The sequence below is a fragment of the Pleurodeles waltl genome, chromosome 12, assembly GCF_031143425.1.
Source record: "Pleurodeles waltl isolate 20211129_DDA chromosome 12, aPleWal1.hap1.20221129, whole genome shotgun sequence".
NCBI classification, from domain to species: Eukaryota; Metazoa; Chordata; class Amphibia; order Caudata; family Salamandridae; genus Pleurodeles; species Pleurodeles waltl.
The window spans coordinates 684661642-684688117 of NC_090451.1; the positions used below are offsets into that span (position 1 = coordinate 684661642).

The following is a 26476-nucleotide window of genomic DNA, read 5'->3' on the forward strand; positions in this document are numbered from 1 at the left end:
AGCTTGTGTGTGCTGGTGGGGAGAAAAGACAGTGGACATGGCACTCTCCTCCCCTCAGAGTGCCATGCCCACAAACCACTGCCTGTGGCATAGGTAAGTCACCCCTCTAGCAGGCCTTACAGCCCTAAGGCAGGGTGCACTATACCACAGGTGAAGGCATAGCTGCATGAGCACTATGCCCCTGCAGTGTCTAAGTCAATTCTTAGACATTGTAAGTGCAGGTTTGCCATACTGAGTATATTGTCTTAGAGTTTGTCATTACGAACTCCACAGCACCATAATGGCTACACCGAATACTGGGAAATCTGGTATCAAACTTCTCAGCACAATAAACCCATACTGACGCCAGTGTGGGATTTAATGAAAAATGCACACAGAGGGCATCTTAGAGATGCCCCCTGTATGTCAGCCAGCCTGGTAGTATAGGACTGACCGGTCTATGCCAGCCTGCCACTTCCAGACGAGTTTCTGACCACATGGGATGAGTGCCTTTGTGTACTCTGTGGTCAGAAACAAAGCCTGACCTGGGTGGAAGTGCTTCACACCTCCCCCTGCAGGAACTGTAACTCCTGGCAGTGAGCCTCAAAGACGCATGCCCCAGCGCATTCTAGCTATTGGAGATGCCTGCCCCCCAGACAAGCCTCCACTTTTGGCGGCAAGTCCAGAGGGATACCCAGGAAAAACAAGGAGTCACCCCCTCAGACAGGACAACCCCAAGGTGTTCAGAGCTGAAGTGACCCCCCCCCCCCCTCCCCCTGGAGAAATCCTCCATCTTGCTTTGGAGGATTAGGACCAATAGGGATAGGAATGTGCTCCCCTTCCCAAAGGGAGTGGGCCCAAGGAGGGTGTAGCCACCCTCAGGGCTAGTAGCCACTGACTACTGCCCTCTAATCCTGAAAACGCCCCTAAATCTTGTATTGAAGGGCTCCCTGAACCAAGAGATTTAGATTCCTGACGATCTCAAGAAAATGACTGCTGAGCCGAAAACCCCACAGAGATGAAAAGGAGATACCACCTTACTCGGCCCCAGCCCTACCAGCCCGCCTCCTGCTTCTAAGAGCCTGCAAAAGAAAAGCGATGCGTTCTACAGGAGCAGCGACCCCTGAAAAGCCTTCAGGGGACTGCCTGCATCACCAAGGACCAAGAAACTCCCGGGGGCAGCAGACCTGTCCAAAAAAGAAGAAAAAGCAACCATCTTTAAAAGGACTCCCTCCTCACTTCAGAAGCGTGAGTCCAAAACTACTCTGCACCCGATGCCCCTGGCCCATGTCGATGGGAACAAACCAGCCAGAGAGGACGACCCCAAGGTGATACCGACCAAGTGTCCACCCTGGAATGATCTTTCCATCTCTCCACAACTACACCTACAGAGGGAATCCCGAGGACCCCCCCTGAACTTGACTGCCCGGGACGACGATATCCGACGCCTGGAGAATCACTGCACCTGCAGCCCCCAGACTCGAGAGAGACCGACCACTGGTGCAGCAGTGACCAGCAGGTGGCCCTCCCCCCTGTCAATTCGGTGGCTTGCCCGAGAAGCCCCCCCTGTGTCTTGCCCGCAGCGCCCAAGTGACCCCCGGGTACTCCCATTCAGTTCCATTGGGAACCCAACGTCCTGTTTGCACCGTGCACCCAGCCTCGCCTGTGCCGCTGAGGGTGCGTGTTTCGTGCCTACTTGGGGCTCCTCCAGTGCTCCTCTAAACCCCCCTGGTCTTTCCTCTGACAACTCAGGTACTTACCTGCAAGCCAATTGGAACCGGAGTAGCCCCTTTCTCCATAGGCACCCACGTTATTTTGGCTTGTGTTTGACCTCTGCCCCTAACCGGCCCTGTGTTGATGGTGCTGGGTGTTTGGGGTTATCTTGAACCCCCAACGGTGGGCTATATGTGCCCCGGAGACTGAGTCTGTAAGTCGATTACTTACCTCCAAATCTGTACTGTATCCTCCTCCCTAAGGAACTGTTGAAATGTGCAGTGTCCACTTTTAAAATAGCTTTTTGCCATTTTAAAGAAAACTGTATGTATTGTCTATTTTGATTCAAAGTACTGAACTTACCTATGCAAAGTACCTTTCATTTAATGTACTTACCTGCAAACGGAATCTTGTGGTTCTAGAAATAAATTAACAAAATATATTTTCCATATAAAAACCTATTGGTCTGGCGTTAAGTCATTGAGTGTGTATTTTCACTTATTGCTTGTGTGTGTACAACAAATGCTTAACACTACCCTCTCATGAGCCTAACTGCTGGACCCCACTACCACAAATAGAGCATTAGTATTATCTATTATTGCCTCTGTCAGGCCTCTTGGGGAACCACTGGACTCTGTGCACACTATAGCTCATTTGGTATAGTATTTACAGAGCCAGCTTCCTACACACTCCAAAACAAAAAAAATTGTAAATCACTGCTTTTTACTCTTAACAGTAGTCTATGAGCCTCAAATGCAAGGGTTGGTGGCAAAGTCAAAGTTTCAGGACGAATACAATGGAGCATGGGTCAGATGCAGACACTGGTTTGGTCCTGGTCAGGATTTTACCTTTACACTTATGAACTTTTCTGGTCCTTTTTCTCAACGACTGGTTCGTTGGTGGGTTCCTAAGCAGCTTGAGTCCAGTGTAAGGTTCCACGTCGGCAGACAGACAAACTCCAGCTGTCTGGTGAAAGACTTGGCTCTCGATGAAGTTTGAGGCTTCCCACGAACCTGCAAGTAGCGATAGTCTATAAGCCTCAGACTCTCTGCCCCAAAAACATTAGCTTTTGCCTTAGGATGTCAAGTTGCAGTTCCAGGACCTGGGAGCGCCTATTAGGAGCTAGAAGTCGATCCCACAGACTACAGAGGTGGAGTCCAGAGGAAGTCCAGTGGCAACTGGTCAGGTGGGCACTTTGCAGGTGCAGGACTACTTTAGCTTTTGTGTCCCTGGCAGTAAACAATCTCACAGTACATCTCTCCGCCCAAATCCAGGATGTCGGACCCTTCTCCTTTGGGTCAGAGCTAAGGGAAACGCCAGGGGTGTGCCCAGTATGATGAGCTCCTGGAAAACTGGTTCTGCAATGCGTTTTCCCACCTCCGGAGGAGATGCCAGCCTGTCTAGCTAGACAAACGAGTGGGCATGCTAAGGTGTGACCTATTTGCCGATCAGAGGTGGTAGTCACTTTGAAGCTAGGCCACCTGTGGCACCAGCCCTCTGGCCATCCTGTGAGAAGGGGATCACACACCATCCATCCAGCAGAGGATTTTTGTTCTGTTGTCCTGAGAGCCGTTTACACCACCTGGCAGGAGAGCAGCAAGTTGTTTCCGGTGGTAATTGCTGTAGTGAGTCAGAAATAGCTACTAGAACTTTGGGCAGGAAAGTGGTGACTTTCTAAAGTCGCCTTTATATTAAAAGGTACTTTAAGTCCACCTTACCTTGGAGTACTATACCTGGTGTTCTCAAATGGATGTAAGCACTTAGCGTTTGGGCTAGCATAGGCTGTCTTAATCAATGGGACAATCCAGCTTGCTGCGGTGAAAACAACAATTGTGAGTTTTCATTGTCAGCACATGTAAAATATAAAAGGACCATGTCTTTCTTTTTAATGTTTAGCACCCTGCCTTGTGTGCTAGTAAGGCCTTCCCTAGGGGTGACTTGTCAGTCATACAAAGGATGTTTTGGACTTGGCAAAAGGGTTTATTTTCTCATGTCGGCTGGCAGTATAAAAGCGGCCCGACAAGGTTGCAGTGGCAGACCCAGTGCCATGTTTTCATTTTGTCACTGCAGTGGTGGACAAGTGCTAAGTGATGCAATCCACTAGTGGTATTTAACTTCCTAGCCCTGGGTACCCTTAGTATCCCTTACAGGCAAGTTAAATACGCCAATCGGGTATTAGCCAATTGCACGTACACTTTGAGGGGTCCGTGCACGGGCACAGAATCCTGGTCAGCAGGGCTCAGAGCACTTACAAAAAAAACAGCAGCATCAGTCCAGACATTTGGAAAGGTGGTGATTGTGAAAAAGGGGTCTCTTCCGTACAAAGTGGAGATTTGCTTTTGATGTCGGTCCATCTCATTCCTCTGTTTCTAGGATTGTCAATACTGGCAAAGCTGGGTCCTGCACGTACAGCAGAGCATCCCTTTAAAGAGAAATGACAGGATTGTTCCTTCCCTTTCTCGTTTTTCCCGAAGCCCTTTCTCATTAGATATCCATTGGATTGTCTCGCAGTCGCAAACAAAATCTTTGACGGACCAGCTGTGCGGAGTGCATTTTAATTCTGAAAAGCAGAATTGCTCTCCTGCATTTTAGCACTGTATAGAAGGAAGCAATATGATTAACATAATCAAAAGCATATACAATGTGCATGAAACATAAAAACAAGGTACATTGAATTATAATGCCAGTACATTAGTACTGGCATAATTCAAGGACGTGATGATGGCTGGCCATGGCGGCCTGCTGCTGCCCAGCTCACTGTCCTTTCACATGTGAGTTCAGAAACTTGAAGACAATAACGTGTCTGTTCAGGGATTCAGGCTGCCAGGTTAGTGCCCCGAGACAGTGCCATCCTTTTAATATTTAAATTATCATAACCCGTAATATATGGATGGTATACACCGCTCTCGCGTGCTTGAGCAAGGACCGTGCGCAAGAGAGAGGAAAGAATGACTTTTGACTCGGATGACTCAAGTTTCCTAATTTACTCCGCTGTGCAAATTAGGCTCATTTAACATTCTTTGCTTCTGGTGCTATTGGTGGCCTTGCTGTTCTGTGGCAGAAGGAGAACCCATATTACAATATGCTAAGTGTGTTTGCGAAGGGCGCGTGTGGCTCCGAGGGCCTCGGAACTGGAGCCTCACCTCGGTTCACTATGACGGGTTTAACACCCGAGGGTCTAGTTTTAAGATGCTTTTGTAAAGGATGCGCAGTTTCTGCAGTTACTCTCGGTTAAATAAGTGTTAAAACACCTTGGCGAGAATTGGCGACGCCCTGAGAGTTTATGTAATCCGAACCGTGATGGCGCCAAAACAATGTTCACACGGTGACTTTGTTAGCTGGCAAGAGTAGTTGCTTACATTTATTAATTTCAATTAATTTTCGCCAGAGGGCGCTGCTGCTTCACTGTTGACAGATAGGCCTTGTTTGGAGGTTTTTTGTACCAGCCTTTGTGATTTTGGAGGACACATTCCACACGTGTGTAGGAAATAACATTCGCCTCGGAAAAAACACGCCAAGTGCTCGTTTTAAAAGGTCGTGCTTTTTTCAGTAGAAACGAAGGCAGCTCGTCTGACAGGAGCTTCTGTGCTCAAATGTTAGACTAGGTTCTGTGATGTTGGCAGAATGGCCCTTTATTCATTCACCTGCAAGCCCAAAATCAGCGTTCGTGTGCCCCCTGCAACCAGTTGCCTTGTGGTATTATTTCTCCGAATGTCCACGTTTTACCTCAAAACAACTCTTGAAATGCGTTGGCACTATTGGCAATGCTACCAAAACCGGACACCCTTCCTTACTTAACGCGCAGCCACACCTCACACAAGTGCAAAAAGTATATAAACAAAAATTGGCTCATTCAAGTACTTGTGCTGAGAACTCCAGACGGGCAGGGTTTTGGGGGGGGGGGGCACAGTCCGGTGCACCTACTCGAAAATGCTTCAGTTATGAAATGATGAGACTGTAAAATAACTATAACAAGTCTCTTTGGAGTTACATTCAAGGAACGACTGTCGAGTAAAGATTTTTTTATTTTCATCCGGTGGGTGAAGGCAGTAATGGAGAGACCGGCAGGGTCTCGGCACCTGCTTTTAAGAACTACCGCAGCTGTTCACTGGCAGGACCCGGCCCACTTAAAGCCCTGCCTGTGACGCTTTGTAAAACAAAAGCTTAGCTTACCACTGGATGGCGCTGTTTGCCAGCTGGCTTTTAAAGGGTGGGCGAATCTCTCTAACCCACAGAGCCATCCTTGCGTTAGGATTGCCCTAAAGTGTGCCATACCACGCCTTGGACAGGAAGTGGCGTGCTGACTGTTGGCCCTGTAAGGAATGCTGTCCAGGCGGAGGATTGAGGGACTGGAAGAGCCTGTACAGCTGACCAGGGCAAGCACAAACTAACTAGCTTTACCTTATGGTGAGGACAACATGCATGAACCCTGTCTGACATACCAACATCTCTAATCGTGCCCCAGGGCCTGTCAAGGGCTGGACTGTCAGGGAAAGTGTGATTTACCAGCAAACTTGTACTTAAAAAAGTTAAGGTTTGAAGATGTGACAATCTGGTGTCTTTAGTGGCGGTAAATCTCCTGACCTTTGCAAATGGTTTAACTCGTATGCTGGCAGGTGAACCCAGTAAAATCCGTTTACATTGGTCAGCCGGGACTTCCTCCAGGGATGCCTGTGGCGTGACTCACGCAGTGACAACTGTACTTGGCAGTCCAGGCACAACGGCCGCTTGACACACAGCTAGTTTTTCCAGTTTGAGTGCAGCCCAGTACTTATTTGGTAAATGAGTTCACTTTGTTTTCTTCTCTTTTTTCTTTTGCTGAGGGTTGCAAAACGTTTCTTTTGTCTTCCCAGACGCACAGGGGCCGCTTTGTTCTGAGACACACAACGCACTGTTCTCCGCTCAAGGTTGTGCGTTCTGCCTACGTCATCACTGTGGCTCGGGTGGGCTCTGCAGCTCGTTGTGTGACTGGGAATGTTGTGCGTGGTACTCGGAGTAACCACCTGTCCTAATGCGCGTTGTGAGTGATGCACACAGAGGCCAAAGGTTGCTTTTGAGGAAATCACTTAGATGCAGGCTGGGCTGGGGCTGCAGAGAGTGTCACACAGTTCTTTGAGCCTTGCAGAGGATTCCCCTTCCCAAAGATTGCTCATACAAGACCCCCATCGCCCGCACAAACACCTGGTAATAAGGAGGACTCTGTATGTTCTCAAAGTGCAAGCGGTAGTGCTTGCAGAAATTTGCCACTGTAGTCCAAGCAACTGATGTGCAGGTTTCCACACAGAGCATGTCAGGCAAATTAATTAGATGACCTCCTAGAACATGGGTACTCACGAACATTTCCTCAGGGGTCACAAAGTTTGATCTGTGATGCCATCGAGGGCCGCATTGATGCCCGCAGTGTGGTATCCGGGGGTTGGTGGTATGGTGCGTATAGAGGGAGCAAAGATTAAACATCTAGTGTCTGTATTGCACACTGTGTAAACAAAAACTTGGTATTAATCCCAGCTTTTCAACTTTACCAAATTGTGTGATCCTAGGCAATAGTTTTATTTCACTTTCTCTCCCTTTTCTTCATTATCAGGATGTGAGCTGTACAAAACCTTCTCGTATGTCTGATTTAGTAAACAATAGTGTTGGTCGTGTATAATAGAACCCCAGGCCAGAGTGTACATAACTGACTTACTTCTTAGTTCACCATTGACATTGCTGTAAATGGGGAGGGGTGAATATTACTTAATTCATGCTTGAAAACATGTTACTTATAAAAACACTTCTCAACGCACTGATATAACCTGATATATTAAGGTGGAAAGGTCCTGCATGTTAATGAAATACACTTCTGGAATTTTGAAAATAATTCGTCATCCTGTTACACTTTTGTTGCGAGATGTCTTTAAAAACAAAGGTATTTCTAAAGGTAAGCAGTGCAGGACACCATAGTTACATCCTTTCTTTCGCTTCAGTTAACCTTTAAATGAATACTTGCCTGTTTAATATCTTTTTTAATCCTAGTGCGGAGTCGAGTAAACAGCAGCCCTGTGCTGCTGTTGACCAGGACGCCGCATGTAAAGGTCCGGAGGGCCGTATGTGGCTCTTGGGTCATACTTTGAGGATCACTGTTCTAGAAGCTTCCCGTGGTCTGTGGTGTATCCCAGTGAACCAACCCATTCCTCACTGCATTTACGACAGACGACTCTTGCTGAGCCGTCCAACCCATGGAGTTGCTTTACCGGACCTTTGTGGTGATAAAATCTTTGTTGACAAATATATTTATGGCAATGACACTTTGACCAAATCCACCAGGATGAATATTTTTGGCTTTGTCTCATATTCAAAGGAGAGTTGAGCAGTGGAGGTAAGGCTGCGTGAGGTCTTTTCACCATTTCAGTTCTAAAGACTCTCGCGACTTTACCTCGGCACCCCAACTCTACTCCACGTTTCTCCTTACTGCCTGTTGCATGGCACCTTTTTCATGTACCAGTAGCAAAAAAGCTCCCAAATACAATGTAATTTCTGACATTTCCCCTTAGAGCGGTGTTCAGTATTGTTTATGTCCCCTTTCTATTTGTACCTAGTATAACTCTTAGGAGACCAGCATGGTCCCCTAAGAGTCTTGATGTGAACTAGAAGGCACAAGTCTTCGCCATGGCCACCTGAACAGCTTTGTCGGTCTCTTTCAACCCTTGCTGACCCACTGAAGTCCCCCTAGGCAGTCCCAGTAGGGACAAAAGCCTAGGTTATTTTGTCATTTGTGGGTTTGATGTGTAATGCTGCTTACTCTAAGGGGCTCTGATTCTTCCTGCTCCAGCTATTGCCTTCTTAAGCTCAAATCTCTGAGCACTGGCTTGAGACATTGTCAGTTACATCCTGGACCAGCCCACAGGAGTATTTAAGTCTTTTCAATGGTTGTGTAGGTGTATCTTTCTACTTCTTTGGTATGCGCCACAGGCTATTTAATTTTAAAAAGTAGCTATCCCTCATTTGATTCTTTATTACAGCCATGCATTGCATACAAAAGCCAGTCCTTTTTTCAGTTGTTCTACACTACAGCAGGCATTTGTTATTGCTTTTGTGTGCATCAAACGTATGGTCTTTGCAAATGCTTCTTTTTCTTTATTTAAATGCTGCATTTTCCAGTCTGTAGCAGGAGAACATTCTGTTTCGTTCTTGTGGAAGTGTGAACCAGAGACTCGGTTCTCTGTAGGAAAAACTGTCTTGTGATAGTAAAAAAAAAAATCTGAAGATGTGACAGCCTGTGGCCATCTTTTTCCTATAAGGTACGGGCCAAGGTGAACCCTCTTGGAGGCGTTAGCAGCCTTGCATGTTTCAGTGGGAATGAGCTTTGATAGGCTCAGTTTTCACTCCCAGAGGAAGACGAGGTGGCTGGAAGACGAAAATATGGCAGTACTGATTTTGTGAGATCCAGTGTCATTTTCAGGGAGTTCATATTTTCTAGCCAGATTCCATAGAGGTGATTGGAGAAATGTTATTTGGATGCGGGCAGGTATGTAAGGAAATGTTCTTGGTACTAAATGGATTTGCACAGCTTCTTTGGGTGGAACATAAATTCTTCTATGAACACCATCCTCTTCCCCTCCCCCCCCCCAACTTGATGACATACATTTTAAAGATATTCAGTGTATGCACAGGGTCACTCTTCCATGAGATATATGTCTCGACTGAGGTGTGGCTACCTGGTTCTGTGTCACCAGGATGTACTGTGTCCAGTCCTGGGCTTTTCAGTTACAGATCAGCTGCTTGAAAGGTCCATTTGATTCGCAGGAAGCAAACTAGGGCCAAAACTTCAAGAATGTCTTGAGCTTTGCCACACAGTGCCTGTAAGTTGCATATTCTTTCAGCAAGCTGAAATAAAAGTGACAGAGAAGCCAACCAGTTAAGAAGTTAGGTCTGAAGCAGATATCTGATGGATACATCTTCTGGCAGATTTCTCACCATATCTGCGCTCTTTTCAGGCTTTAGACCAATCTGGAATTTTTTTTCCCCTGGTAGTGACTCTCCAGCACCACCAAGTGGTGCCACATGGTTCCAGCCTGACTCCGCTGCCAGACATGTTGTATTTTTCCTAAGAGATATTTCCAAAAAACACAACAAAACAGTCCATAGGAAGGAGAAGTCCTCTTCCTCCTTGTGGCAGAGATGATGTTCCCAGGACCGTTGATCAGCATCAGGCTCCTCGTTGATGTTTAGTGCTCCCCCTGATTCCTAAGAAGTGGCAACCAGAGTTCCCCCTCCTTTGGCTGATCGTGTGCAACTCAAGACCTGACTAGCATTGCTAGATTTTTTTTCAGAATGACTACACAGCCCCCGGCCACTCCTCAAGGACGTTGTCCATACCTGTGGGTTTAGCGATTCCAGTGACTCGGATGCCGACTCGGTGCCTTCATAGGATTCAGCCCTGCAACTAATGTGGAGTTTAAACCAGTTAAGACACTGTCCTTTTATATCTGGCATTCTGCGGCGCCCAGCCTGAAGCTGGTGGAAAAGCCTGATTCTTCCACAGAGTTTACAAGAGAAGTTATCATCCGTGTAGCAAAGAAGAAAGTTAAGGCTAAGTTAAGCTATGAAGCATTGTGTGAGCACCTTCTTAGAGCCCAAAGGTTGGCCGCTCTTGGAGGAAATGTTTGGTTCAGATTTAGATGCCTTGGGTTTGGAAGGTAAGGGCTATGTATGCGCGGAGGTTGAAAACTCTGAAGATGATCACCTACTGTTTCCTGATAATACTAATGTCCCCCTTCCTCTGGACTTGCAAAAGGGCAGTTGCTTCGATACTTCCTCATAAGGGGACATTTCCTACCACTCTGGCCCTGTCCTGGATGAGTACTTGTCTTTCACAACAGTAGTCTGGAAGGCTGTGGAGGTTTTGGAACTGACCTTTGCTTCTGAAAAAGTGAAGTCTAGCATTCTAACAAAAAATATTACATCCTGTAGTTTCTGTGGAACCTTTATTTCCTTTAAACAACCCTCTTACAGACCCCATGACTTCTAGGCGTCGCAGTCCCCGGACAGACAGCCAGACTCCATAGGCCAGACCCAGGTGACCCACTGTGGCCTGCAGCTTGTCAACAGGAAGTTTCGTGGTTCAAAAGTCTTTCTCAAAGCAGAATCTAAATACTTTTTCCATGTTTCTTCTGGAGAGAAGGTCCAAGACACTGGATGCCTTTTTGTCGAAAATATTTTCTGCCCCAAGTTGCTTGGCTGTGGGCATGGCTAATGCCACCTGCCATTTAGGCTGCTCTGCCTGTGATTTATGGGAACTGGCTAGGCTCCTGATTAGCCCCCTGCCAGACCACATGAAGAAGATTTTCTCTAGCCTGGTGGGTGATGTCTTGGACACTAAACTTAGCGTCTAGCTTGGATGTTGGAGCATAAACTGTTGCTTTGACTGTGTGGACATCATTGCTGAGCATATGAGTTTGGCTGTCGGGCTGTGGTTACATGCTGGGATGTGTTGCACTGACTTCTCAAAGAATGGCAGACAGCACTTAAAGATATTGCCTGTAATGGAGCAGAGCTTTTTGGAGATAAAGTAGACTCCCCCCGGAGCGTTTAAAAAAGAACAGGGCTATGGCCAAAGCCTTACGCCTGGTCTGCCCAACATGGTAATTCCATCAGTAATGTCTGCCATTCCATGCTTACTCTAAGGCTGTGCATTTCCGGATATGGCAACTGTCTCTGCCTGTTCAGACACCTCAGTGGAAGAATGTATTCCTTTCAAGGTCGGGGTAGATCTAGGCAACAGCACCAGCAGATTCAGGTCTCAAAACCACTCTAACTCTTTTACCCCAAATTGCCATCTTTTATCTTAACATTTTTTACCAATTGGGAAGCAATTACGACTGACTGACTGGGGCATCCAGCTGATCCTTCAAAGCAGTGTCCTACCCATCCTATCCTCCTTGCCACACCATCTCCCGTCTTTCAGAGCAGGCACACAGACTGATGCCTCAGTACTGGAGGACAAAGTCTTTGCTTTCTCGGAAAAAGGAGCCTTAGAAGAAGAGCCTCCAGAACGGAGAGGCATTGAGATTTTTAGTTTCTTGGCTTCCTGGGCCTAAAAAAGGATGATGTAATCATAAGGCCTATTCTTGATCTCCTATTTCTGCACCTGTTCATCTGGCAGGACTAGTCAGATGCCTGGGCCAGCTGGCCTTGAACGCAGGAGATTGTTGTTGTCCCTGCATCTGTGGGACACCGATTTTAATTTTCCAGTTCGCCCGACCCACAGCCGTTACTTGATGTTCACAGTGGAATCCCAACATTTTCAGGCTGTGCTCCTCCTTTTCAGATTGACAACAGTCACACATGTCTTTATGAAGTTGATGGTGGTCATGGCAGCTTCTCTGAGGAGGTTGTGAGTCCATTGTAGTTCTGCAGTTGGACAGCTGGCTGGTGAATGTGAAGTCCCTGCAAGATGATCCAGGAACATCACCAGCAGAGGATTAGACATCTGCAAGATTGGCACTTTTCCACAAATGACCAAAACACCAGAGGTTGACTTTTTCTTTTTATTGTGCAGTGATCAACACAGCCCTTTAGAGCCCCCCCCCCCATTCAGAGGATTGTGGATATCCCTACAACGATTCCAGTGTGGTGTCTCCAGACCAGATCCAGGTCTTGTAAGTCTTTCTCCTGCTAGGCCTTGTGCATCCTGTTAGAGCCTCATGGCAGATGAGACCACTCAATTGATGTCTGACGATGCAGTGGCTGTAACACCTTGGACGTCTCTCAGTTCCAGTTCAGATTTTGCAGGTCAGTGCATCAGGATCTGCACTGGTGGCTTGATCTCTCTAGTCTTCTAAGAAGTTGCCCTTCTAGCCCAGGCTTTGATGATAATGAATGCCACCTCAGTAGGCTGTGGTGGTGGTGGTGTTTAACTGGGTTATGTAATGGTGCAAATCCTATGGTCTGTGCCAAAAAACACTGCCACGTACCTGTGCTTAAGCGGTGGATGAGCCGTTTATCCCCACCTCCCCCCACCCCGTAATAAATATTGGGAGTTGATTAGATTGTGGCTCTGGGTGCACTGTGTAAAATGTACCCTCTTTTTAGCATGGTTACCCCCACTTTGTGCCTGCTGTCAGTATGCTTAGACTGTTTTCACTGGGATACTGCTAACCAGGACCCCAGTGATTGTGCTCTCCACCTCTAAATTTGGTTGCCTAGGACTTTCTATACTCCACAGTTAGCATACTGGTGCCCCCTTATTAGTCCCTAGTATATGGTACTTAGGTGCCCCAGGAATTGGGGCACCTGGGGCTCCCCATGGGCTGCAGCATGTATTATGCCACCCATGGGAGCCCATGCAACATGTCTGCGAGCCTGCCATTGCAGCTTGTGTGGAAAGGTGCATGCATCCTTTCACCACTGCACCAGGTCACTGTAAGTCACTCAGAAGGCAGGGTGAGGGTCACTGTGTGTGAGGGCACCTCTGCATGAGCAGAGGTGCTCCTGTGAATTCCAGTTCCATTGCACTGGACTTGGTAAGTGCGGGTAAGCAAATTTACCCGTGTACTGTACACAGTACACTGACTGTGTCCAGCTACATAATGGTAACTCCAAACCTGGCCATGTTTGGTATCAAATAAGTCAGAATCATACCCCAATACTGTTACCAGTATTGGTTGCATGATTCCATGCACTCTGGGGGCTCCTTAGAGGGACCCCCCACTAATGCTCCTACTAGTCTTCTAGGGTTTTCCAGGCAGCCTGCGCTGCTGCCACCCCTCAGACAGGTTTCTGCCCTCCTGCTGCTTGACCAGCTCAAGCAGGAAAAGGCAGAACAAAGGATTTCATGTGGGAGGGGGATGCAACGCCCTCTGCCTTGGAAATAGCTGTTACTAGACTTGGAAGGGGTAGCCTCCCCAAGCCACCGGTTTGCTTTGAAGGGCACATTTGGTGCCCTCCTTGCATAAACTGGTTTGCACCAGCCAAGGGGTCCTCAGACCCTGCTCTGGCGCAAAACTGGACAAAGGAAAGGGGAGTGATCACTCCCGTTCATCACCACCCCAGGGGTGGTGCCCAGAGCTCCTCCAGGTGGACACTTGATTCTGCCATCTTGAATCCAAGGTGGGCAGAGGCCCCTGGGAGCATCTGAGCGGCCAGGTAAGGCAGGTGATGTCACAGACCCCTCCTGATGGGTGGTCACCTTGCTGGGTGACCAACCCCCCTTTTAGGGCTACTTAGGGACTTCCTTGCGGATGGGTCCCTATATCCGACATGCAAGACTCCACCTGGACTCCTCTGCATTGTTTACTTAGACTTCTGGCCACTGGAACTGCAACTGGACTCTTCAGGAACCAACAAGACTGCAACTCCGGCAATAGCTTTGCTTTGAAACGTTGTTTCTCTGTCCCCTCCCAGCAACTGCAACATTCCCCCAGCTGTGCATCATCTGGGGTCGACAAGACTTCAGCCTGCATGAAGAAGCAAGAAGGAATCTTCCTTGGAGTGAAGGAGTCACTCTCCTGCAGCTGCAGGCATCTTCAGCAATGATGTCCGGCTGCATGGATCTGCTCGCCTCTGGAACTGCGAGGATCCTGCATCACAGGTGTGGTCTGAAATGGTCCCCTTCATCCTCTCTGTCAGCTGTCCATCTTGGGAGATGGTGAGCCCTTGCCACTCTTCGCAGGACAGTACCCCTGTGTACCACTACTCTTGCAGCTTCCTCCTACTCCAAGGGAACTTCTGGCTTTGAGTATCCACGGCCCCCAGCACTGCTTCCTGCCAAGCACAGTCTCCTCTCTGCTGCTCCAGCAAAGTGGGACTCCTCTTCAAGTATGTTGACTGGACCTCATTGCGACTTACTGTGCCTCCTGCCAGTGGGTTGCCTGTGGGGACTGCAACTGCTTCTGTTGGCTCTCCGAACTGCTTCTGTTGGCTCTCCGAACTGCTTCTGTTGGCTCTCTGGACTGCTGAGGGTCACCCCAGACCCCCCGCCACCCATCAACCCCGGGACTTTTACTTCTCGTGCATTTACCAAGGCTAGTTGGTGTTTCTCTTAAGCCACTGACAATCTGCTACCCGACAGCTGACGTGGGACACCAGCTGCACTGCTCGAAGGATTGCTCTTCAGCTCCTGGGCTCCACAGCTGGTCTTTTTCTTCCCCCGTCGACCTGGTTCTTCATCCACAGAAGAGTCAGTAGTAGCTCCTGCCCCCACTGGACACTCCATCACGGACTGGACTCTGTCCCCTTCTTTGCAAGACCTCTTCTTCCAGAATCCACCTTTGTTTTTTTCTAGACTGGTCCTGTTCTTGCGCAATCCCTTTTCTAAGTCCTCCTGTTAGTCCTTGGGAAGACCTGGTACTCACCGCTTTGCTCTCCTGGTCGCTGGGGGTCACTCGGGTACTCATCTCTTGGGGTTTTTAGTTCTGCCAGCTCCCCTCTAACCACTCCACAGGGGACTGTATCTCGCATTCCACTTTCTTAATATATGGTATGGCCCTCCTCTAAGGCCCTTACTAGTCTCACAAAATATTGCCAATGCTTTTTGTTTCTGTGCTAATTTCTGATTGTTATTGTGTATATATTTAGAGTACTTACCTCCAGTTGGTGGGGTGGAGGGGGGGGGGTGACTATAAGTATTATAGTGTTATGTTACTATAATAAAGTACCTTTATTTTTGTAACACTGTGTGGTTCTTTCATGTGTGATAAGGTGCTGTGTGACCATAGTGGTATTGCATAAGCTTTGCATATCTCCTAAATAAGTCTTGGCTGCTCATCCACAGCTACCTCTCGACAGCCCTGGCTTCCTAGACACTGCCTACATTCACTAATGGGGGTTGCCTGCACCTGATATAAGGTGCCAGCATCATACGTGTCCACCACACACCAGGCCAGCTTCCTAAACACTGACTGGGAATCTCCCCATAAACACTCACTTGACCAGTGTCATCAACATGAGGGTTAATGTTAATAAATTGTAAACGTTATATGAAAGTAACCAAGTTTCTTCAGGTTTTAGTACCATACGCTTTCCCCTGGATAGGCAGGTCTCTGCAAAATGCCTTTGAGTCAAGTTCAAGTGATCTCAAGGCCGACTGTACGCATACCCACTTATCTTGCTTATGTAACAATATTAAAGGTGTCCAGAGGATTGAGCACAGATGATTCTGATTGCTCAGACTGGTAGAGGATGGCCTGGTACATGGCTCCTTCTATGCAGGTTGTTGGAATACCTTTTGAGTGGTGCAAGTTAAGTTATCCGCCCCTTTGTACATGCCCGCTTTTCTTACCCAAGATGGTATCTTCATTTCATATGGGACATTTTGTCGCCCTTCTTTCTTCTGTCTTCCGCAGCCAACCCAGGAGGAAGGGCTGCATAGGTAGGACCGTAGGCATGCCTACAATATTACTACATTTTCTGAATGTGTCATTAGAGTTGATAACCAGCTTTTTGTGGGTTGCGCTGGAGTTAAAAGGGGCAATGCGATAATCCAATGCACCATTTAAGTTTTGGTCATCCTCTGTATCAAGAAATGCTGTGCTCTGGCCAGGAAAGAACCTCTGGAAGGGTATTCATGCCCATTCCACCACGGCATGGTGGTCTCCATGCCTCTTTATAGAGGCATCTCAGCTGCTGACATCCCCTGGGCAGCTACATGGTCGTCCTTTCATTCTTACTATTGGTTCACGTCTCAAGCGTGTGAGAAATCTGCAGGAACATGTATCCATCAGAAGAAAATGCTGCGTGCCTTTGTACTAATATTTCTGGTAAATAAACAATCTTACTGCAGGTTTGTCACTTGCAAGCTCAATGATTATTAATATACCAAGGTAGGCAAACATAATGTTTGCTGTATATGACACTGTTGTGGCTCTCTCGGGTCCTATCTGCACGCTTCAGTGAAGAGTAGAAAATATATCAGGAACTGACGTCGACTTGCTGTTGGGTGCTTAATATACACTGGTGAAGTCCCGTCCGGAAGCAGGCTTGCTCCTGGGGTCACACAGCATCACTTTTCAGTTCTTGTGAGTCATTGCTGGGGAAAAACGTTTTCAACAACAGTGTGAAGCCTGATGGTCATAAGATGAGAAATCAGTGGCAAGATTATCCTGAAGAAACATAGAAGGTGAGTAGCTTAGTTTTGGAGAAAGATGATATGGATCTTGAAGCCATGTCTGCACCCAACCCCCTCCCAGCACCACCACCACCTCGATTCAACCCTGGACATGACCCAGGCTACTTTTGATACAGATGGTTGAGGAAGGACGACTTACAGAGTCTCCTGGTACCCTTGTGAGTTTCTATATGTTACCTAACAGGAAACAAGCGTCTTGTTGACAAGACTTTGAAAAGGCCCATCACTAGGTTGGCCTCCAGCCTGAAAATTTGGGTCCGTGATTTGTGAAAAGCCTTGCTACAGAATGTCCTGTGACTTAACTTAGACTGTGGACGTGGGGCAAAATGTACTAAACACATTTACATTCGCAGACTCAGCAGTTTGGAAAAGTAAATTGCGCATGCAAACGTTTGATGGCCAATTTACTAAAGCCCATTTTGTGAGTTGGAAAAATCTTTCCAACTTGCAAAATGGGTTATATGACATATTCAGAATCGCAGGTAGGAGGAGGTGACTTGCAGTGGTATCAATGGTTTGCTGCTGCAATTGCGATAGCAAACCATTGACAACTTACCGCCACCGTGAAGGAGGTGGTAAATGATTCCTAAATGGGATAGTGTCCCTTGGGACCCCTTCCCCTTTTAGATTGTGTTGAGCGACCTTGAAGGTAGCAGACTGTGTCCCAGGGACCACTGTCTGCTCTGCCGATGTCTTCCTAAACAGGAAACATTTATTATTTTTAAATAGTGCCTGTTCCTATAAGGGACACAACTGCTTAAAAAAAAATAATCTTTTCCATTCGGGAATGTAGGCATGTGGTCGGCTGTCTAGGCTACCAGCCCTGCGCTCGTAGTCAATTGCACAAGGTTGGAAATAGCAGTCTTTCTAATTAATATTCGTTAGGCATGTTGATTAGCAACCCCTTGCAAAAGTTGTGATGCGACCTTTTTAGTACGCAAGTTGCATCGCAAATGACATCGCCCTTCACAACCCAGTCCACGGGCAGTTTGCACATCCTTGGTTTGCCAACTTGGAAAGTACATCAGGCCCAATTCTCCCTTGCATTGCGCACCATCTCCGGTGCTCATCTGAATGACCTTTCAGATATTTTCCATTACTGCATAGTTGGTAAATCAATATTATTTTCCTGCATTTTTCACATCCATGGTCTGGCTGCTCTGCCCTATCACCATAGACTGCCACCCCTTAAGTGTTGAGCCGTGTGCCACACAAAGCATCAACATGGACCTCAAATCCAGCTAAATTTCTCTCCAATCGAAAAACATTTTGCCCTAACAGTGCGGATGTATTACTTCTTCCAAATTGGCAGCTCCGTGTTTCCACTTCTCCCCCTCATCAGCGAATCATCCAAAGACAAGGGGATCATCCGATTGACATCTTCCCCCTGAAGCCATCCCACTTTTCAGTGATGTTTCCCTATCCTCAGGTAACATCTTGCCTCAATTTTGATTTTTAATAGGCTAGGAGGTAGGACTGCCGGTTGGGATTCAGCCAAGTCAACGCCTGCAGTGTTGGGAAGCTGGCCAGCATGGACCTCCACGCCTCACCACGTTAGATGCACAACGCTAAACCCATTCTCTTGGCAAACTCTGCTGCATCATCCCACGGGGCAGCTTGGTTGTTTTTTTCATCTCCAAGCGAGCACGGGGGTGTAACTGTGCACCTGTTGAGTAAACAGATATGCCACAGACGAGTGAGTCAGCAAGGGGTGCGGATTCCAGCTCTGTTGTCTGCTGTGATCCCCCATTCACTCCTTCCGGAGCCCGTCACTCCCAGCTCCCCCTTCAGCGTGGGCACCGTGACTAATGTCAGTGAATGTGAACTTCTCATCACCTGCCCACCCAGTGAGGAAGTGAGTAGGGACGACATAGGTTTTTGTAGTATTGGGTGTCCCACGCTTTCCAGGAGCTCACCTTGTGACAAGCCTGCCCTTAGGCGAGGTGGTACCGGAAGACCAGGTGTGGTGTAACCTGAGGCTACAATGGTGGCGTTTGCAGCGTCTGGATACAGGGCCGGTGGACAGATGCTCCAGTAAAAGGAACCTGACTATCTTTAGATGGTAACCTGAACCAGTGAACCCTTGAACAAATGGGTGAGAGCCTCAAGTAGGACAGCGCTGCTCAATGGTCACGTATTTGGTGTCGCCAAGTTGAGCTCTTCTCTGTGCTACAACCTCATGGGGTCCCACATGCATAAATGCCTGCACAAAGCTTTGTTGATTACACAGTCCGACTTTAAGCTAAGGTCATCCGTACTACAACCTCATGGGGCCTACAAATCAGGGGCAGAAGGTTGAACTGTCGAGATCTTCAACATCGGTGGTCTCCTAGCAGCTTGCACAGTCCCCACAGTCACCCATGTCATACTCGGCTCTGCAGGAGAAAAGCCTCACCGGCTCCACACACACACACTAGCATCACGTTGAGCTCTGCTAATAGGACATGCTCGTGGGCTCCACACTCCCTGTCTTAATGCTGAGCTCTACCAGAAGCACTCCCTCATGGACTCAGTTACTGGCATCACGCTGAACTGTGATAGTAGTGCAGCCACATGGGCTCTGTGGCCGCTGGCGTCAGGATTGTCTGAGCCACACTCGCTGACATCAAGCGGAGCTCTCCTGGAGCAAACAACAAAGTGATGGAAGGAATGGTTGGATTAATCCACACCAGTGGCTGGAAGGAGCTGTGGGCTTGTCAGTAGCTCAGCTTTATGGGCACAGTACTTACTGCCATCGCGCTGAGCTCCAAAAGCAATGCATCCTCACAAGGTCTACACTTTCTGCCCTCAGACTTGTCTTTGCCTCTAGTCAGACATTGTCGATCCCCACTCGAAGGCATCAAGCTTTGCTATGCCCGTGTTACTGCCCTCTAGAGTCACTGGCATCAAGTTGAGCTCTGCCAGGCCCTCATCAAGGAGCCACAAACACCAAACTGAAGCAAGATAAACTGCTCCCGCACTGAGGGACTCTAGCTCTATTTGTGTTTTGACCCCAGCGCTCCTAGTGTTCACCCCAACTCGACCCAATCCCCCTCTTCTTTTGGGGAAAATAAGTTTGCCGTCTTTTGCCAATGTCCTGGGGTGTTTTCACACCCGTAATGGACATCAGCAGTTGAAAACCTCAAAACGTGCTAGAACCACTGTTTATATTGGTTTTCAGCTGGTTTTCCCTGCCACTGTGTGATACTGTGTGTCACACGAATGCACCCTGTGAGTTGCCAGGTTTGGTTTATTATTCTTGCACTCTGAGCTCTGGCACCTGCATCCTTGATCCTCTGGCATGCACAGCCCTTGACACCCAACCTCTCTTGCTGCTGTTGTTTCCTTAATTGCCCTGACCACTACAACTAGAGCGCGCGAGTGCTTGCTCCGTGGTGTTCAGGCATACACACTCCGATCTGTACCTCTAACAGTAACAATGAAATCTGTGCTCTAGAAATATTAAACATCCTGCCAACAATGCTGCACTATTACATGAGGTTTGCTTGCACCCTGGCTTGCCATTAACCACTGCCAGAAGATGGTCTCAGAGTGACCATAACATTTAATAATGCTAAACGCAGCTGGAGACCTTGTATGTCACAATATCCCATCCTCGCACCCTCCACTGCGGAAGAATGACCTCTTTGAACGGCGGAACCTTCAGATGCTGGACAACTGACCGGCCCAGGAGACCTCTAAACCATCAGTGAATGAGGGTCTCACTTTGCAGTGCATTTTCACTTGTGGCACCACTCACTTGAAAGAGTCTAGCACCTGGGAATTATACTTTCTTCTGTTGCATCATGAACTCGTGTTTAAAGGCTCTCACATCTCATTCCTGTGGCCTCCAAGTAGGATCTCTGCTCTCTTGCTCCAAGAGGGGTACTGTGAAGGTCCATCAACAAGAACAGCTCTGTTTTTTGGCGACTGCCTCTACAAAGCCAGAGAGTCTTGTGTTCAGACCCATAACACGTCTTTGGGTTGAAGCCTGCCAGAGAGCACAGCTGTCTAGTTGCAAAAGACTTACAGTTGACTTGGAAAGGCACTCCGCCCCTTGTTTTTCATCTTTTATTTTTATTTTGTTACTCTTATTTTTTATTTCCATTCAACGGCTTTATTTGTTTTACTCCGTCCATCTAGCCTTTGCCCCTCATGTGAAGTGCAGCCTTTTACCATCTGTCTGGTTGGCTACTTATATCCCCCCCAAGCGTCTGCTTCTCTGGAACAGTTTTTTCCTTTTTCTAAAAGCACTCCATAAGAATGCATGCATTTCTCTGTTCTCTGTTTTCCCACTTCTCCCAGCACATTTCTTGTCATAACATAATAAGTATTTCATTTTCCACAAATTTGTCCTTGAGCTACGCTCACATATGCTTTCACTTTGATACAGCTTCGCCCTTTAATCCGCTCTCCTGTGCACTTTACCTCCATGTTGTTCTCTCTCGCTTTTGTTCGCTTTCACCCCATGTCTTCACTGCTGTCTTAATTTGCTTCCCTCCCCACGCACTCCCATGTTGTTTTCCTCAGCATCCTCCCAAGTCGCTTCCTCCCGCCATATTTCTTCCCCCATCCTTATGTTGCTTCTCTGCACTCTGTGATTCCAGCTTCCCTGGTGCTTTCCTAATGCCTTGTTTGTGTCCTTCTTTTTTTTTTTTAAACTGGCCCAGCTCTGATCGGTCAGTGGTTCTCAACATTTTGACTTCTGTGGCCCCCCGCTTTATCATTACTGAAACCTGGGGCCCCCCACTGATTAATTATTGGAATTCAGGGACCCCCACTGAGTCATTTATGGAAGCCAGTGTCCTAGGCCTATACATTGTTGATTATTTGAACCGCAAAATGATACAGAAAAAGTACAGAAACAAGTATTCTGTCAAACATATACACAAATAACACATTTTATTTAATTTGCAAACAAATTAAAAATAGAAATTTTAAATGTAATAGAAAGGTTGAAGATTTTCTATATTCAATTGAAGCCACCCATCGTCCATAGTATATTCTGTTTGATGCACCTGCACTGCTCCCAAGAATCTATGTGGAAATACTAATTTAATTTTTTGCCTCCAATTTCAAATTCCTTGCCATTTACAGTACGTTTAAAATGTTCCAGTTGTACATTTATCCACTTTATTTATATACACTTTATTAATTTGTTAATCAATTAATTTTTTAAAGACCCTCTGAGGATGCTTTGCGGACCCCCGGGATCCCCAGACCACAGGCTGTGAACCTCTGTAATAGGTAAAAAAAAAAAATTGCATAATTATATAGGCGGGTGCATGCTTGGTTTGCAAACCTACAAAATGAAGCAGCTAGCTAGCCGTGTATGCTTTTTTTACCCTGTTTATTAGCTGTTGTGGACAGTGTCAGGGAGGCCGTGCAATATGACTAAAACCATTGACAAAGCCAGTAGGTCCCAAAGGCAAGACTTGTTATTATAGTGGTCACTGGTTCTATACCCTTAAAGTACTTTCTGTTCTAAAATGCAATAGCTGTACGTGATGGCAGCATTTAGAGGTAATTATTTCCCTTAAGGCTTTGATCAGTTAGTAGCGAAGAAAATAACATAAGTGCTACAGGAAAGAGCTTATCATATTTAATTCCAAAATAAATATGCCTCTCCATTTAGTCACTATTTTTGTTTTAGTGCAGCCTCTGAGTGACATAGGTGAGTTTGGAATATGGATTTATAATGATAGTGAAATTATATACAGCCTGCAACATAACATGTGTTTAGTTGACTTAGGGGTCAATTTAAGAAAAAAAATACTCTGCATATTGATGCATGCAAGGCGTTTTCTGTGTGTCCTGGGTCAGTCCGTGGTTACTGGACAGTGTCCACAATAGATTCTGTTGTTTGCCACTGTAGAAAATCCTAGAAATGCTAGTACTGTTCTTCCCTTATTGAGTAACCAGGCTGCACCCTTTGGGCACTGGACTTTACTGGGGTAGCTAAGTTCAGCTGTTGAAGCTTACTCTGAGTGGGTAGAGGGTTAGGCACTTAAATACAGCGTGACGTGGTAAATAACACTCTAATGCAATGTCCAGCCAGTGATGTCACTACAAAGAATAGTATTACTAGTGTAATCCGGTTAGAAAGAACGATAGATTGTGCTAACACTTTCTAGTACCATGAAATTATTCCAGACTTGTATTCGTTTATGTGCTACACTTTTAAACGACTTTGGGCTATATAGCAATGTCAAATAAAGAAGTGTTTGTCGGCAATTGCCTATCAGGACTCTTTCGGTTACTACAATTTTGTCAATGGGCGAGAGATGCTGGGCATTTGGGATACAATGTGCAAACTGGAGAACTGCGTGAACTGGCACACCGGTTGCTGATTATCCAGGAGAGACACCTACAAAAACCCCACTCCAACAACAAGGGTCTCACCCAAGCCAATGGAAAATGTGGATTTTTAGAGTGCAGGTAACATGGCCTTTACAAAGCCGTCTCACCACCCTGCAGTCTTCTCGTCTCCTCTCCCACCACCATCCCAACCTTCTGTCTTTCGACCCTCCAGTCTACTCGTCTCCTGGCTGGAGGGCTTAGGGGGGAGGTGGAGGAGCGCTGGCTGGTGGGCCGAGGAGGAGAGGTGGAGGAGCGCTGGCTGGTGGGCCGAGGAGGGGAGGTGGAGGAGCGCTGGCTGGTGGGCAGAGGAGGGGAGGTGGAGGAGCGCTGGCTGGTGGGCCGAGGAGGAGAGGTGGAGGAGCGCTGGCTGGTGGGCCGAGGAGGGGAGGTGGAGGAGCGCTGGCTGGTGGCCCGAAGAGGAGAGGTGGAGGAGCGCTGGCTGGTGGGCCGAAGAGGGGAGGCGCGCTGGCTGGTGGGCCGAGGAGGGGAGGTGGAGGAGCGCTGGCTGGTGGGCCGAGGAGGGGAGGTGGAGGAGCGCTGGCTGGTGGGCCGAGGAGGGGAGGTGGAGGAGCGCTGGCTGGTGGGCCGAGGAGAGGAGGTGCGCTGGCTGGTGGGCCGAGGAGGGGAGGTGGAGGAGCGCTGGCTGGTGGGCCGAGGAGGGGAGGTGGAGGAGCGCTGGCTGGTGGGCCGGGGAGGGGAGGTGGAGGAGCGCTGGCTGGAGGGCCGAGGAGGGGAGGTGGAGGAGCGCTGGCTGGAGGGCCGAGGAGGGGAGGTGGAGGAGCGCTGGCTGGTGGGCAGAGGAGGGGAGGTGGAGGAGCGCTGGCTGGTGGGCCGAGGAGGGGAGGTGGAGGAGCGCTGGCTGGTGGGCCGAGGAGGGGAGGTGGAGGAGCGCTGGCTGGTGGGCCGAGGACGGGAGGTGGAGGAGCGCTGGCTGGTGGGCCGAGGAGGGGAGGTGGAGGAGCGCTGGCTGGAGGGCCGAGGAGGGGAGGTGGAGGAGCGCTGGCTGGAGGGCCGAGGAGGGGAGGTGGAGGAGCGCTGGCTGGAGGGCCGAGGAGGGGAGGTGGAGGAGCGCTGGCTGGAGGGCTGAGGAGGGGAGGTGGAGGAGCGCTGGCTGGAGGGTAGAGGAGGGGAGGTGGAAGAGCGCTGGCTTGAGGGCTTAGGTGGAGAAGTGGAGGAGGGGAGGTGGAGGAGCGCTGGCTGGAGGGCCGAGGAGGAGAGGTGGAGGAGCGCTGGCTGGTGGGCCGAGGAGGAGAGGTGGAAGAGCGCTGGCTGGAGGGCCGAGGAGGGGAGGTGGAGGAGCGCTGGCTGGAGGGCCGAGGAGGGGAGGTGGAGGAGCGCTGGCTGGAGGGCCGAGGAGGGGAGGTGGAGGAGCGCTGGCTGGAGGGCCGAGGAGGGGAGGTGGAGGAGCGCTGGCTGGAGGGCCGAGGAGGGGAGGTGGAGGAGCGCTGGCTGGAGGGCCGAGGAGGGGAGGTGGAGGAGCGCTGGCTGGAGGGCCGAGGAGGGGAGGTGGAGGAGCGCTGGCTGGAGGACCGAGGAGGGGAGGTGGAGGAGCTCTGGCTGGAGGGCCGAGGAGGGGAGGTGGAGGAGCTCTGGCTGGAGGGCCGAGGAGGGGAGGTGGAGGAGCGCTGGCTGGAGGGCCGAGGAGGGGAGGTGGAGGAGCGCTGGCTGGAGGGCCGAGGAGGGGAGGTGGAGGAGCGCTGGCTGGAGGGCCGAGGAGGGGAGGTGGAGGAGCGCTGGCTGGAGGGCCGAGGAGGGGAGGTGGAGGAGCTCTGGCTGGAGGGCCGAGGAGGGGAGGTGGAGGAGCTCTGGCTGGAGGGCCGAGGAGGGGAGGTGTAGGAGCGCTGGCTGGAGGGCCGAGGAGGGGAGGTGGAGGAGCGCTGGCTGGAGGGCCGAGGAGGTTAGGTGGAGGAGCGCTGGCTGGAGGGCCGAGGAGGGGAGGTGGGGGAGCGCTGGCTGGAGGGCCGAGGAGGGGAGGTGGAGGAGCGCTGGCTGGTGGGCCGAGGAGGGGAGGTGGAGGAGCGCTGGCTGGTGGGTTGAGGAGGGGAGGTGGAGGAGCGCTGGCTGGAGGGCCGAGGAGGGGAGGTGGAGGAGCGCTGGCTGGAGGGCTGAGGAGGGGAGGTGGAGGAGCGCTGGCTGGAGGGCTAAGGAGGGGGAGCAGGAGGAGGGCTGGGTAGGTGGAGGAGAGCCAGGTGGGGGGCTGAGGAGAGGAGGTGGAGGAGCGCTGGCTGGAGGGCTGAGGAGTGGGGTGGAGCAGCTCTGGCTGAGGAGTGGGGAGGTGGAGGAGCTCTGGTTGGAGGGCTGAAGAAGGGATGGGGAAGAGTACTAGCTGGGTGGCTGAGGAGGGGGGTGGAGGAGACGTGGCTGGAGGACTGAGGAGGAGAGTTTGAGGAGCGCTGGCTAGAGGGCTGAGGAGTGGGGTGGAGCAGCTCTGGCTGAGGAGTGGGGAGGTGGAGGAGCTCTGGTTGGAGGGCTGAAGAAGGGATGGGGAAGAGTACTAGCTGGGTGGCTGAGGAGGGGGGTGGAGGAGACGTGGCTGGAGGACTGAGGAGGGGAGTTTGAGGAGCGCTGGCTGGAGGGCTGAAGAAGGGGTGTGGAAGAGCCCTAGCTGGGTGGCTGAGGAGGGGAGGTGGAGGAGCTCTGGCTGGTGGGCTGAGGAGGGAAGGGGAGGTGGAGGAGTGCTGGCTGGAGAGCTGAGGAGGTGGGTGAAGGAGCCCTGGCTGAGGAGGGTTGAGGAGGGGAGGTGGAGGAGCGCTGGCTGGTGGGCTGAGGAGGGGAGGAGGGCTGAGGAAAGGAGGTGGAGGAGCGCTGGCTGGAGGGCTGAGGAGGTGGGTGAAGGAGCCCTGGCTGAGGAGGGTTGAGGAGTGGAGGTGGAGGGGACTTGAAGGAGCGCTGACTGGAGAGCTGAGGTGGGAAGGTGGAGGAAAGCTGGCTGGAGGGCTGAAGAAGGGTTGTGTAGGAGCGCTGGCTGGAGGAGCCCAGGCTGAGGAGGAGCACTGGCTGGAGGCCTGATGAGAAGCCCTGGCTGGAGGTTGAAGAAGGGATGTGGAGGAGCCCTGGCTGGAGGGCTAAGGAGGCGAGGTGGAGGAGGAGGAGGAGGAGGAGGAGGAGTGCTGAGGAGGGGAGGTGAAGGAGCGCTGACTGGAGGGCTGAAGAGGGGTTGTGGAGGAGCGCTGGCTGGAGGGCTGAGGAAAGGAGGTGGCGGAGCGCTAGCTGGAGGGCTGAAGAAGGGATGTGGAAGAGCCCTAGCTGGGTGGCTGAGGTGTGGGGTGGAGCAGCTCTGGCTGAGGAGTGGGGAGGTGGAGGAGCTCTGGTTGGAGGGCTGAAGAAGGGATGGGGAAG

At 49.8% G+C, this 26476-nt stretch overlaps 2 protein-coding genes across 3 annotated transcripts in view; both read left to right on the forward strand.

Moving 5' to 3' along the window:
* Window positions 1-26476, forward strand: part of KDM6B (lysine demethylase 6B) — a 511446-nt gene that overhangs the window by 34417 nt on the left and 450553 nt on the right. Inside the window, exon 2 of one of the 2 annotated variants that reach the window (XM_069218685.1) lies at window positions 21959-22024. The exons of the other annotated variant lie outside the window; for it this stretch is intronic. The gene's annotated coding sequence lies outside the window, so the exon portion shown is untranslated. The remainder of the gene's footprint in view (window positions 1-21958; window positions 22025-26476) is intronic. 2 annotated transcript variants of the gene reach the window in all.
* LOC138267262 (uncharacterized) lies at window positions 1254-25174 on the forward strand. Its single transcript, XM_069216120.1, is given in 5 exon segments — window positions 1254-1498; window positions 7708-7832; window positions 14077-14263; window positions 23255-24147; window positions 24315-25174. Coding segments are annotated over 5 exon segments (2310 nt in total).